Source organism: Leishmania donovani, chromosome 5, assembly GCF_000227135.1.
Source record: "Leishmania donovani BPK282A1 complete genome, chromosome 5".
NCBI lineage: Eukaryota > Euglenozoa > Kinetoplastea > Trypanosomatida > Trypanosomatidae > Leishmania > Leishmania donovani.
Window position 1 is genome coordinate 247,214 of NC_018232.1, and position 13,663 is coordinate 260,876.

Here is a 13,663-nt window from a genome sequence, read left to right on the forward strand (position 1 = left end):
TCAGGCATCACTCATCGCCATCACCATCATCATCACGCGCAGCGGTGATCACCGACACGCCCTTGATCTTCTTCCTCGACTGCTTTCTCATCTCCCATCGCTCGCTTTAGATTTCGCACGAACATACATGTGCGCCCGCGTGTTTGCTTCATAGACGTGCCCAACTAAAACCACACACAGCCCATCCCACCCTCATCATCCTGCTCACCCCCCTATCCCTCATTCACCCCCATCATCATCCTGCTCATCTCGTCGCTGTGCGCCTTCCCTTTCTTCTTTCGTAGTTTCTCTTGCTCTTGCTGCTTCGTTGCTTCACCAAGGGCTGCAGTCGGGAGGAAGGGAAGGAGGCCTTCACGCGCGTGTGCGTGGGTTACAAGGTGTGTGTGTGTGTTCGCCCCCGTGCGTCGCAGAGGCATCACTGCGTCTTGCTCACGCTCTACTCCGTGACCTCCCCCCTGCACTGTGCACCAGAGACGCACGCCCATGGCCTCCGTTAGCTTCTCGAATACCCCGCAAGTCTCGCGCGGTGGCGGCGCCCCGGCAATGATCCCGTCCGGTGCACGCGGTGGATCCAATCGCGGCAGTGTCATGGCGCTGCCGCCAGGCGCACATCTCGTGAAGGGCCCTTACCCGTCCGGTGGGGGTCGCGGGGCCGCCAGGTTGATGGGACCGCCGGCAGCCGCAGTACCTCCCGGCTTTCGAGGGAAGGGGCCGCCTGCTCAGATGCTCACGATGGCCGGCAACCAGAAAGTGCTGGTGCCGCCACCGTCGTCGTTGTTAGCCGCTGGGGGTGGTCACTCCTTCGCGACGAGCCCGCCACTAAGCCGCTCCACCTCACCAGGGACGATGACAGCGCCGCCTGGTTCGCCAGGACGCGGCCCCATCGGCCCACTTCACTCATTCCCGCAGTTCGCCTTTGTAAACGGGAAGAAGATCATGATGCCGCCAGGCATGAAGCTGCTGATGGGAGGCCCCGGCCCCAGTCGAGCCCCCGGCGCTACCGCCGCCGCAGCGCCGCCACAGGCCGTGGTGCATAGCAAGATGATGATGCCACCAGGGCAGGGTTGGGAGACAAGCCGGCGGCCGTCACCCACAACATCACCGCCACCGGGGGCGATGGGTCGAGGTGCTGCTGCTGCTGCTGCCACTGGCGGTGGAGGCAGCCCTTCGCCGCTTCGCGTGAGCCTCGGGCAAAGTCCTGTGCGGTCACCGATGCAGGCGACCGCCTTGCCGTCGCCGTCACCACTGCAGCCACAGCCAACAAGAGTGGCAACGGCTGGTGCCACAGGCAAGAGTCACAGGTTCAACCTGGTGCGGAGCCTCACCAACGCTCTCAGCTCGCTGAAGTCCGGCAGTGCCTCGGACAGGGAACGAGAGAACGAGCGACTGCGGCGCGAAGCTGCAGCGCTGCAGCAACGGCCGCAACGAGTGCAGACGCCGCCTGAGCTGGACGTTCGTGAGAAAGGCGTCGGTGGCGGCCCTACCGGTCCCCATAGCAGCAGCACCTGGATGCCGCGTAGTCGCTCCCTGCCTCACCCTGCTAGTCGATCCCCACCCCAGAAGCAGCAGCCGATGCCCCCTCCGCAGTTGATGGTCAACGCGAAGATGATGGTGGGGCAGCCGCCAGCCTCGCTGCGTGGCAAGTCGCCGACACCCGTGAGCCTGTCAAAGGCCGGCAATGCGAGCGGCGGTGGTGGTGCCGCAGCAGCAGCACCAGCCCCAGCAAGCTCGCCGATGAGGATGCCACCTGTTCAGTTCATGGCGATAAAGGGCCGCCCTGGCGGCGGTGGTGTCGTGGTAGGGGCAAAGAGTGCAATCATGGGTCCTCCGCCTCCTGGCGCGGGCCGAAGCATGGCGGCTGCCTCTCCCCCAGCAGTGCGGTTGGTGCCATCGCCCCAGCAGCAGCTGCAGCACCCGTCTCCGGCGGGGCCGCGGCTGATGAAGCGCATCGTAGGGCCACCACCGCCGCACGAGCGGCTCATCCCGACTCCCTCACCGCAGCAGCCACAGCAGCAGTCGTACTCCGGCTCGACGTCACCGCCGACTGCATCACTGCCCTCACCGTCATTGTCCGTGGCACCGCCACCAGCGGCTGCTGCAGCCGCGAACGCACTCCGTGTGCCGAGTTCGACCGTGCTCAAGGAAGATCAGTTGCCCGAAGCTGGCGTGCGGTCACCTGGGCACCGACTCCGGCCACTAGGAGAAAGCTCGGAGGACAGCGACAGCAACAGTGGAGATGGTGGTGGTGGTGCGCACGCCGGCGCGCAGGTAGCAGCAGCCTCGCACAGCCCCGAACCTGGTCGCCTTCGCGACGCATCCTTGGTCAAGGACACAGACAGCGCGGTGGGATCGGGCACAGCGCAGAAAAGCGCCGCAGAAGAGGAAGACGCGGCGCTGCACAAAGACAAGATGCAGCCGCCAAGGCCGTCGTCCTCCTCGCCACCGCGCCACGCGGCAGCCCGTGAAACGAGGGACCACAGCCACCACCGCGGCGACGGCGACGGCGACTGCAACGACGGTACGTACCACTCCACCGGCGCCATGACATCCAAGTCAGTTTCTGCTAGTGCTGGCGCTGGTGCAGCCGCCACATCGCAATCATCATCGTCTGCGCACCGTGACGGCAATAACAAGGCATCTGCCTCCTCGATTCTCCGGCCGGTGCGGCAAACTGCAACAACAGCGGCACGCAGCGCTGCCGCAGCCGCTAAGCGACGACAAGAGGAGGAAGAGCGCCGGCGCCACGAGGCAGCTGGCAAGGACGCGTTGGCGTCGAAGAAGCTGCGGAGCTCGCGATCGAAGTCGGCTCCGCGCGCCGAGCACGCGAGTCCACCGCAGCCCGCTGCGGCCGCCGGCGTGGCACGAGAACCGCTGTCGCCGCAGGAAGAGGACAACACGCAGAAGCCATCTAGCATGGAACGCAGCATCCACAGCATCGCGTCCACCGCATCATGCCGAGCCCCGCTGTCCCCGTCTGACTCTTCCACGTCCACGCTGGGAGACAAGAAGAGCCCCCGCACATCGGCACGCGGCCGCGGCAGAGCTGGTGGTGGTGGCGGCTTTGCTGCGCCGCCGGGGTCCGCCTCAACGCGGTCGGGAAAGCGGCCCGGCAAGGCCGCTCACTTCGACCCCTCAGACACACAGAAGAACGGGCAGTGGCAGCGGCAGCCCCGCAGCATACGGTCGAAACCCCGCAGCCGTAGCACGAACGCCCGACGCAGCACCAGCAGGGGGCGCAGCGGCAACGACGACGGCGACAGCAGCGATGCCGATGACGAGGAGGATGCCGAAAGCGGCTCGGAGAAGCTGACGAGTCGAGACCTCTACCGCCTCGCAAAGTTGCTGCGTGACGGCAACGCGGACCTTGTGGGAGCAGGCATGGGCAGCCGGCAGCGCAGCGGCCGTCGCCGGCGGTCGAGCCATCGTGACGACAACCGCAGCGGCAGGGGTTCTGGCGCGGACAGCAGCGATGACGGTTCGTGGGGACGGCAGCGCCGGCAGCACAGTACGGCGAAGCGTCGAAGCGCGCTTCCCCTCACCACAGTCGGCATTCCATGGCGCTATGCCGGCACACGGCGCTCGTGGGAGCCGTTCGCGTCACCACCGCGGGTGCGGCGGCCGCTCGGGTATATCAACGTCGGCGGCGGTCGCTACGCTCGTGTCGGCGGCAGTCCGTATACCCGTTCCCAGAGTCGGTCTCGCGCCACCTCGGTCGGGACCGTGCCGCTGGACACGACCAATACGCGAGCATTGGTCAGCGATGCTGCGGCCTATGGCAGTTACTCACCCCTCTCCGGCGAGCGGAATCGCTGGACGTCGGCGCTGCTGGATGCTTTCCGCAACACCGCCGTGGCAGAGGCGCAGAGAAGCGTTCTGCCGGACAGCCAGCCAGCGTCCAGCGCGCGCAGTGGTGGTACGGATGGTGGTGCGGCGGCGCTCTACTACGGTAGCCAGCAGCGACAGCGATTCGGCGCTCGCGGCTCCCCGCCCCATCCCCACACCCGTGACGGCTGCAGTGCTCCCGGTGGCGGCTTGGATGACACGATGTCGTCAGCCGCCGAGTCGCAGCACCCCTACTGCCTGTCCACCTCAGCACTGCAGTCCGCCATGCCGTCCACAGCCCCTCTGGGCCGCGGCACGGCGCCCGCGTATGAGCAGAACGAGCAGGAGCGGGGGCGGTCCTCGCCCCTGTCAGGCTCCCTACGCTGGGCAGCTGCCCAACCCTACAGCCTCCCTTCACAGCCACCGCCACCAACATCGGCAGCAGCGATGACGGAGTCCGTGGGTCTTCTGTTTCTCGGCAAGGATAAGGTCGATCCGGCGGTAGAGCCCAACACACACGGCACTGTAGCAGCGGCGGTCAAGGACGCGGCGGCGCCGGTGCGAGTTGCTTCATGGCGCCGGAGCAGCTTCTCTGATCAGCCGCACGGCCTCCTGCCCGCCACGTCGTCATCCGTTGACGCGACAAGGGCCGCCGCGGCAGCAACGAGGTCTAGGAGCGTCACCAGTAACAGGAGGAGTAGCATCAGCGGCGCTGACACGGCAAGCGTCAGCGCGGCGGCGCCGGCGCCGTCGTGGGAGCGGGCGTGGTCACGGGGCCTTGGCAACCACCTGCGCGCCCACTCACCGTCGACCCAGAAGCGATGGCAGCAGGAGCAGAGGCGTGCTCAGCGCAGCGAGAGCTGCAACGCGGCGAACAACTTGAGAACATGTAATAGCGCCGCTGCCGCTGCTGCCACGGCGTATGCTGGCAGACACACCTCGGACGCGAATCCCAACGCCTGCGGTTCGCCCGCGCGCAAGGAAGAGCCGGCCTACCTCAGCAAGGCCACGGTTGCACGCCTGAGCACCCTGCGACAGCGCCGAGGCAGCCTCGGCGCGAGTGCTGCCACGGCGATAAGCCCCATCTCTCGCCGCAGTCACGGCGGTGTTGACGGAATCAGCAGCGTGACAGCGCAGACGTGCAGCAAGTGGCTTGACGAAATCATTGACTCCACGACGGTGACGGCCACTGGCGTACGCGCTGGCGGAGGGGCTGGAGGTGGCGGAGAGCACGCGGCGGCGGCGGCGAATGCGATTCCTGTGGTCGATCTGCGTCGCGAGTTCAAGCCGCGCATCGCGGACGGTGGCACTGACGGCCGCGGCGGTCCGAGCAGCGTGCGCGCCGCATCCCCGTCCCTGCACGATGGCGGGACGACGGACTACACGCAGGAATTCACCGGGTCGCGCGCGCGCCCGCACGTTCCGGGAATCTCCTTCAAATACATGGTCGGTGCGCGCTCGGCCACCGGCTCACCACCGCGCACGGGCGGCAAGGCCTCCGCTACAGGCGGCGGCGCGGTCAACGTGAAGACGGTGAACGGTATCTCGGACGGACTGCCGTTTTCGGCCTACTCCTCCATACGCATTCACGACCCGGCACGCAAGTCGCCGTGGGCACTGGCGCCGGAGCGCGAGGGGCTGAAGGTGCTGCCTGGGCAGCCCGCTTTGTCGCGGCGTCGGCGCATCCCCGCCGATGGCACTGCAGCCGCGGAAAACGGCGCCGCCGATTCTGGGCTTGGCGTGCGTGACGCCGACGACGCGCGGCACCGCGCACGCGGCGCCACCCGCACCGTTGTCGAGGAGGTGCACCTAGACGAGCACCGCCGCCCCTACTTGATTCTACGGCCGGTGCCGAGTAGCGAGGAGGGTGAGGCGCAGCGTGCGGCGGTGGAGCGGCTCTCACGCCCAAAGCCCATCTACCGCCGCGCCAACGATCATGTTTGACCTCGTCTTGCTGATGCTGCTGTCGAAGAAGAGCGACACGAGTAGGGAAGCAGATGATGCGCGCGCGCCCTCCCACTCCCCTGGTACACCCGCAACGGCCATCATCGGCATCCGTCCATCCCCGTCCGTGTCATGCCCCTCCCCCTTTCACTTGCTCGCCCTTCCTACGTTCTGTGTGTATCTGCTTCTGAGGCCCGTGTGCGCGCATGCGTGTGGGTACGCCTCCCACGCATCCGCTCCCTTCACCACCACCGACCGACCGACCCTGATCCGTGCCCGTGCTTGCGTGTTTGTATGTATGCGTTGATCAGCGATGGCAGCGCGCGTGGTTCGTGGAACTTAGATGCTATGCCGTAAAGAACGGGATGAGGTGTGCCAGTGTCTGTGTCTGTGTGTCTGTGTGTTGGCGGTCAGCGGTGCTGATGCGCGGGTAGGCTGCAAAGGGGTTGGGAGTGGGGACGTGGTGGCGTGGCATGATGTTCGGTAGCCCCACAGATTGGGAAAAAGGCGAGGGGGTAGACGACGGGTGCGAGAAGAACGAGAAGGAGAGGTACGGACCCCCATCGCTACCACCACCACCACCACGGTCACTTTCGGCCTCATCGCGCCGCATCCCTGGCCGAGGGCACGCACACCGCGGCCCCCCCCCCCTCCGTGCAGCTACAGGGACATGTACTTCAATGTCTCCTGCCTCGCCACCGAGCAATACCGTTGCTGCTGCGACTCGGAGACGAACAAAGGGGGCGGGGGCGGAGGCGCGTGCTGTAGTGGCGCACACACGCACGTGGTACGCTCCTCTCTGTCCCGCACTCCCTTCTCGCCTTTTCCCTCTCCCGGGTCACGGCGTCGTTGCGGCTGAAGCGAGAGGCAGTGAGACACACACGCACACACACACACACACACAAAACCGAAATTCGAAGGTAGCAAGAGGGAAGGGGGGAGGGGGGCGAGATGGCGATGGGTGGGCATTGGCCGATGCTCTCTGCTCTCCCTACTCGCCGACTGCCGAGCGCACGCGCAGGCGCACGCCCATACGCTGAGGTGATGCGTGGCCGCCCTGCCCTTTTCGCTCCGCTTTGGCTTTTCTGAGGTTTCGCTCTGCGGCACGAAGTAATGCTGCGGTCGATGTGGTCCCGTCGTCTCTCTCTGCATCCCCTCGGCGTGCTGACGCATGCTGTGTCGACGATGATGAGGGTCTGGCGCGTGAGGGTCATGCAGGCTGTACCTCACACACGGTGGGCATCATCATCAGCAAAGCCGTCCTCATCGCTCTGTGTCTCTCATGCCCTTCACACTCGCACCGCCCCTCCCCTCCCCGCTTGCTTTCTCTTCTTCGCCGTCCCTGTCGTGCCACACGCGCACGCAAACATAAACTCCTACATGGGGGACGTCCATACATGCATCGACGGATAGTGCGGCTCTCTATGATTCCCAAGCACTCGACGGCGAATGCATCAACGAAAAGAGTTCAAGCAGCAGCCATCAACCCCCTAACGTAAAGAAGGGACTGCATCCCGCTCCCCCGCAACGGCAAGCAGCAGCGCAAGCGCACGCACGTACGCACACCATCACTGACAGCGCACAGCTCACGCGCCCGCGTGCGGACGCGCGCACGCCCTCTGTTGCAGCCCTTTCTCTCTCCCCCCCCCTCCTCTTCCCTCACTACTAGCTCTTTTCCGAGGTGTCGCTGTTCCTCCTCGTTTCGATCTTGACGTGTAGGTGAAAGGGAGCCGGTGCGTCTCCCTGCGTGCGTGTGCGTGTGTGCGCCGCCCTCGCTTATTCCCTCTCTCGACTCGCCTCCGGCCTACACATCCACCACCCCCACCCTTCTGCCTTGTTATCCCTGCCCTGCCCCCATACTTCCGCTCCCGTCTCTCGGTCTCAGAGGAGACGCACATCAGCGAAGTGCGCGCAGCTCCTCGCACCGGGACTCTCGCACGTGCACTTCCTCGCTGCCCTTTCGCTCCCTTGTACCTTCCCTATTCCTGCTGTACCCCTCCCTCTCTCGTCCGCTCACCTTTGATAAGCTACGAAACGCCTTTTCTCCTATACACCAGAAGGAAGGGTAAAGGCCCCCTCCTCCCTCCCCTCCCCTCCCTCCTTTGCGCCCGCTGCGCTGCTGCTTCCGCTAAACCGCAGCCGCAGCGTGCAGGAAAAAAAAAACGAGAAGTGACAGCTATAGACTAACGAAGTTTAACATCCTAACGAGCGCCTCGGTTCGTGTCTGTGTCCCTGTTATCGCAGCCCCTTGCGCGCCCCTCCCTCTCCCCTCCCTTACCCACCCTTCTCGCCCATCGTCGTCCTCAATCATCAGGATCATCGCTGCCACACTCCGCACTCGCCCATCAACCTGCATACGTGCGCCACGTATACGCACACAGAAGAAAAAAAAGAGAAAAAGAGAGAGGGGGGCGGCACGTGCGGAGAGGGGCGGTAGCAGCTTGAACAGACCACCGCGCACCCGGACAAGAAGGCGGTGTGGCGACGGCGTCTCTGCCGGCTCTCATCGCGGCGTCGTTCGTCGTGTTCTCGCTTTCATTTTCCTGTCGTCGCTTCGCGTGCGTGGGTGTGTCTGACCGCTTTCGTGTTGTCTTCTCCCGCTCTGACGGACGGACCGACACGATTCTGCCCGCCGGCACCGCCCCTTCTCGCCCATCTCCCCCGCACGCCCGCCTGTGCTCGTTGGAGTGCGTGCGCAGGGGATCGCCCGGTCCTTGTTTGCTTTGACTTGTTGTTCGGGGTGCGGCGCTTGCCGTCGCGTGTTCGCTCCTCCTTCTCTGGCTGTCTCCCTCCCTCCCTCCCTCCCTCCCTCTGTGTGTGTGTGTGTGTGTGTCTTTCATTTCTGGTTGCGTCCGTGACCGTTCGGCCTCGCTGTGAAAGTGGGAGGGAGGGAGGGAGGGAGGGGGGAAGCGACGTCGACACCCTCTGCCTTCCGCCGCCACGTAACCATCTTCCACTCGGCTGTCGCTGCCTGTCTTTGCTGTGCGCGTCCTCTTTCCCTCTTTTGTTTGTGTTGCTTCGCGCTCTTCTCACGCACTTCCCTTCTGTTTTCGATCCTTGTGGGTGACGATCACGAATCTCAGTGGCGCATCATCTGCCTCCTCGGTTGCTTCCTTTTCTCTGTGTGCGTGCGTGCGTGCGTGTGTGCGTTGGTCAAACGGCTCGGTGCGAGCCCCTCCATCGCCATCACCATCTGCCTTCTTTCTCCTTCCTCTCTCCAAAAAGGGTGCGTGTGCTTGTTCGTGTGCGTGCGTGCGTGTCCGCCGTACCCTTCCTTTCATGGACTGTGTAGAAGCCTGCCCGCCGCATCATACACGCTCGTCTCAGCTCGCGCATCGTCCGCCAGCGTCTGCCGCCGGAGGCAGCAACGGCATCAGCGGTATTGTTGGCTCTAGCGGCTCCAGTAACGTTCGTCGCGCGTGTGCCGCCGTGTCTACCGCGCGCTCGACGGATCGCATCCATTCAGCTTTTCCTACATACGCGGAGTCGCCGCAGCAACCACCGCAGCCGTCAACAACAACGGCGACGTCTGCCCCTGCAACCACTGCGACGCGCGCGTCGCCGTTTACGCAAGAGAAACACCACCAGGGCTGCCCAGACGCCAGCGCAGCGATCACCGTGTCTCCAGAGCAGCAGCAGAGCCAGCACGTGAAGCGCCTCTCCCCCAGCACTTGCAGCGGTAGCGCGTCGAACCTGACCATTTTGCTTCACTCCAACACCAACGCCAGCGTCACGTCAGCGGCGACGGACAGCTCCGAGCAGTCTACACCCCTCTCCGGGGTCTCCTCCCATCAGCAACAGGTACAGCGAGCCCGCGCCCAACGTGTCGTCGACGAGGCAAACCACCTTTACTCGAATCCCTGCTCTTCCCTGCAGCCATCGCTGGACTCGTGCTCGAGCAGCCGCGCCCGCGACAACGAGGACGACGAAGTAGCTGCCGACGACGCTGTCAGTGCCGCTTTCGTGGACGGCGCCGCCGTGGCTGGCAACGACGACGACCAGCAGCAGCAGCACCGTCGCCACAGCGACGATCTTTCGCAGCAGCACCGCGTCAGATGTAGCGCGCCATCCAGCAAGCGTCCAAGACAGCCTCTGCGGGATCCGTCGTCGCCACCGCTCCCACCGCAGCAGCCGCAGCCGCAGGCAGACTTGGAGGACGAGGAGGAGCGAACGCATCCGCATCACCGCTGCGGCGCCGCCATGCGCATCCCCGACCCCTCCACGTTTGTAGACCCCTCCTCTTCCTCGCGGCACAGGCCGACCACGACGACGACAACAGCGAGCACGAACAAGGATGGCACCGACCCGGGAGGCCCTAGCAGTGGCCGCAACAGCCGCACCATGAGCCAGCTTCACCAGCGCCGTGGCGACAGCGGTAACCCAAACGGCGATGGCAACCGCGCGCGCACGCTCGACGATGCCGAGTACGAAGAAGATCAAGAGGTGTGGCGCGCCCTGCACCCGCCGCCGCATCTTCGGCGCCATGGAGGGGAACGGGACGAGGACAACCACGACCCCCAAGCGGCCACTGCCGCCATGATTATTGCCCCCGGTGGCGGCGCCGCCGTCACATCCATGAGCTCCGCCTGCCTCTCCGCGCCAGACGCCACGCCGGTGGTGCCGCCGCCAAAGCGCTTCGCCACCGGAGAGGGTGAGGCAGTGGCGCTCGACGAGCTTCGCTACGTCTCCAGCTCCACCACCACCACCGCGGCCGCCGCCTCCGCGATCCTCGAGGAAGATGAGGACGACGAGGGCGAGCGCGCGTCGCCGTCGCATGTCGCCACCACTGATGCGAACCGTGAAAAAGGAGCATCGTCCGCTTCCCGTCGCGCATCGCAGCAGCAGCAGCAGCCGCAGCAGCGCGACAGTCGCACTCGGAGGGCGCGTGTCGCGGGTGCGAGCAGAGGCAACTGCGTTAGCAGCAGCAGTACTGGCGTGTTGGCCAGTCGGCGGCACGCCAGCGACAGCGTCACGGCTGGCATTCCGTACGACCCGTCCTGCTTCCCTCTGCCGTCCCAGCCGCCGAAGCTGGCGGCCCCTGTCACGGCAGCCGTAGCCGCGGCAGCCCACAGGACCGCGGCCGAGCCCGCGTCTGACGGCCCGCGGAGAAGCACGAGCCAGCCTAGCTGCGCTACTCCGCCAGACGCGCAGCAGCAGCAGCAGGGCCCGCAGGCAGCGGGTGCCGACGGCGGCGCCACGCTCGCGCCGACACGCCCGCCAATCAAGCTGATCGAAACTCGCTACGCCTTTCTTGCCCTCTCCTTCATGATGCGCATGCTGTGCAAGCTGCACAAGGGCGAGCCAATCCCGTCGAGCGACTTTCACTCCCACTGCATACCGCCGATGACGGTGACCATGTACGTGCAGCGACTGGTGCGGTACTGCGCGTGCAGCGGCGAGGCGCTCCTCTGCTCATTTTTACTTCTGCTCAAGTACGTCTTTCACAGCGGGCACCCTGTTACCATCTACAACGCACATCGTCTACTCATCACTAGCATCGTGCTCGGCATCAAGCTGCGCGACGACGTATACTACAGCAACGTCTACTACGGCCGTATCGGCGGCATCAGCGGACGCGAGATGAATAAGCTAGAGCTGCTTTTCCTCGAGAAGCTGGAGTGGGAGACGCAGGTGCATGTAGACGAGTACATGGCGCTGCTAGATCTGCTCGCGGAGCTCGGCATTGACGCGGAGCCGACCAGCGCGCAGCTCGAAGCCTTTGCGGCGGCGTACCCGGACGAAGTCGCCGCGTACGTGTCGGACGAGGAGGATAGCGAAATCGCCGAGGCAAACGCGAAGCTGCAGCAGCAGGGTCCCGACTCGGCCGCCGGCTCGTCCATGAAGGACGCCGCCGCCAGCGTCACCGCCCTGCCCGCGGCGGAGCAGCAGCGCCTGAAGGTGCTGCGTGGCGCCTACCGGCTGCATCAGTGGCACACGCTCGTGGTGCCGTGGCTGGCGCGCCTGGAGCGCTGCGTGTTTGCCAAGGCGGAGGAAAATGCTGTCGCCGCAGCCGCGGCCCGGAAGGAGGAGGGTCTGCGCTGGCAGCAATACCACCGCGAGGATGAGAAGGCCGCAGCGCTGCGGCATCAGCGGCCGTCCTCGGCAAGTACGTGGCTATCACCCTTGTCCGCGCAGAAGCGTGCCACGAGCAGTGCCACGACTGCCGCAGCCGCTGCTGCCACGGCGGGGGCGGCCTGGGCCTCCGAGCCCCCGTACCAGGCCTCTCGGTCCCACCGCGACGGCAGCAATGTGCCGCACCGTAGCTCGAGCGGCGCAATCATGATGGGCGGTGGCGGCGCCCATTCCACTGCCATTAGCAGCAGCGGCGGTAGCAGCGGCTTCGACAGTGTGCGCTACAACAATTTTATGAACTTCGCGAACAACGCTAACGGGGGCTACTTTGGCACCCTCTCCGCCTCCGCGTCTGCCTCGGCGGCAGCAGCGGCGCCGACGGCGGTGAGCCAAGGCAGCCGGCTCGACAGGTCTGCGTCGCCGCCCTCGTCGGGCCAGTGCCCTAGTCAGCAGAAGCATGCCGTCTCTGGCCCAGCACCGTTCTCATACTACTACCAGGGCAACGACGTCGCTCGCGCGTCGATACAAGTGCGACACCTCGCCGCAGCCTCCTCTTCCGCTCACTTCGACATCACGAACCGCGTAGCAGCGTCCGTGGCGGCGGTGTCGACCTCGGCGGATGCTGGTGCGGAGTCGCACCAGCACACTGCATCGACACAGCAACAGCAACTGCCGTCTGTGGCTGGCACGACCGTGCAGCTCACGTCACCGTCGTCGTCCACCACCCATGGAAGCGGCATCAACGTCAACGCCCAGCCGTACTACTACGTTAGCAGCCGTATGCGCAAGCAGCAGCAGCAAGCGGCAGCAGCGTCGCCGGCTTCGGTAGGCCCATCGGTTACCCGTCCGGGTAGCGACTTGGCAGTTGCTGGTATGACGTCGACGAGGACGCCAGCGACGGCGGTAGGCACTGATGACACTGTGGCTGCCGCGCAGCGTGCGTCGTTGTCCACCCTCGAAGGTGGCAGCGATGCGCGCTCACCAGGCTCTTCGTTTACGAGCCCGGCGTGCATCAACTCGCTGGCGCGCTTCAGCACGTACGCAAGGACGACGACGGGCCGTGTGGCAGGTCATCCGTCGCAGCCGAGCGGCTTCCGCAGCGGCATCGAGACTGTCGTGTCGGCGATGAAGATGTCTGGCATTTACGGCGGCGGCGGCAACAACAGTAGCAGTACGAGCGGGAGTAGCGCGCACCCCCACACCTTCCCAGCGCGGCCCATCGCCAGGTCAGGTGCAGATGGCGGCAGCGGCGGCGAGCAGGCGACTTCGGCACACGTGCCGCGGCGGTCTCCGCACGCGGATCACCAAGCACCGGTGCACCGCCGCTCCGCCTTCGCGTCGCAGCACTCACTCGGCAAGAAGCGCTCAAAGCCTGACAGCTACAAGGACTACTGAGGTGCAGTCCCGGTCACATGCGCACAGAGGGGGTAGCACGATGGCCGCAAGTCGAAGAGACATCGTGATCAAGGCATTTGCAAACCCTGTACGCGTGTGTGCGCGCGCGTGGGTTTCGCGAAGTTCGCATGTCCGGCTATTAGCGCGGCCGCCCCATCAAGCGATGCGCATCCCTGCCTTTCTTCTTCGTTACTTTCGCCTTCGGGGCACAAGGGGAATCACCTGCACACGCATACTCACGCACATGCAGAGATTGCAGCAACTAAGCTAACACCTCTCTAAATACCCTATATATATGTATATATATATATATATATATATATATATTGCTTTTCTCCAGACATAAGTAATCTCTGCATCCGTGCCCGTGTGCGCCTTCCCCCCCCCTGTGCATGCTCGTGATGTTCGCGGTGTGTGTGTGTGTGTGTGT

The 13,663-nt window shown here is 65.0% G+C and overlaps 2 protein-coding genes across 2 annotated transcripts; both read left to right on the forward strand.

The window, feature by feature from the left end:
* Positions 1-588: 588 nt before the first annotated feature.
* LDBPK_050700 (hypothetical protein, conserved) lies at positions 589-5,766 on the forward strand (the record flags this gene model as incomplete). The annotated part of the gene is made up of 1 exon (XM_003858209.1): positions 589-5,766. One exon carries the CDS (start codon positions 589-591, stop codon positions 5,764-5,766), a length of 5,178 nt encoding a protein of 1,725 aa, XP_003858257.1.
* Positions 5,767-9,045: 3,279 nt separating this feature from the next.
* LDBPK_050710 (CYC2-like cyclin, putative) lies at positions 9,046-13,233 on the forward strand (the record flags this gene model as incomplete). The annotated part of the gene is made up of 1 exon (XM_003858210.1): positions 9,046-13,233. One exon carries the CDS (start codon positions 9,046-9,048, stop codon positions 13,231-13,233), a length of 4,188 nt encoding a protein of 1,395 aa, XP_003858258.1.
* Between the last annotated feature and the right edge of the window lie 430 nt (positions 13,234-13,663).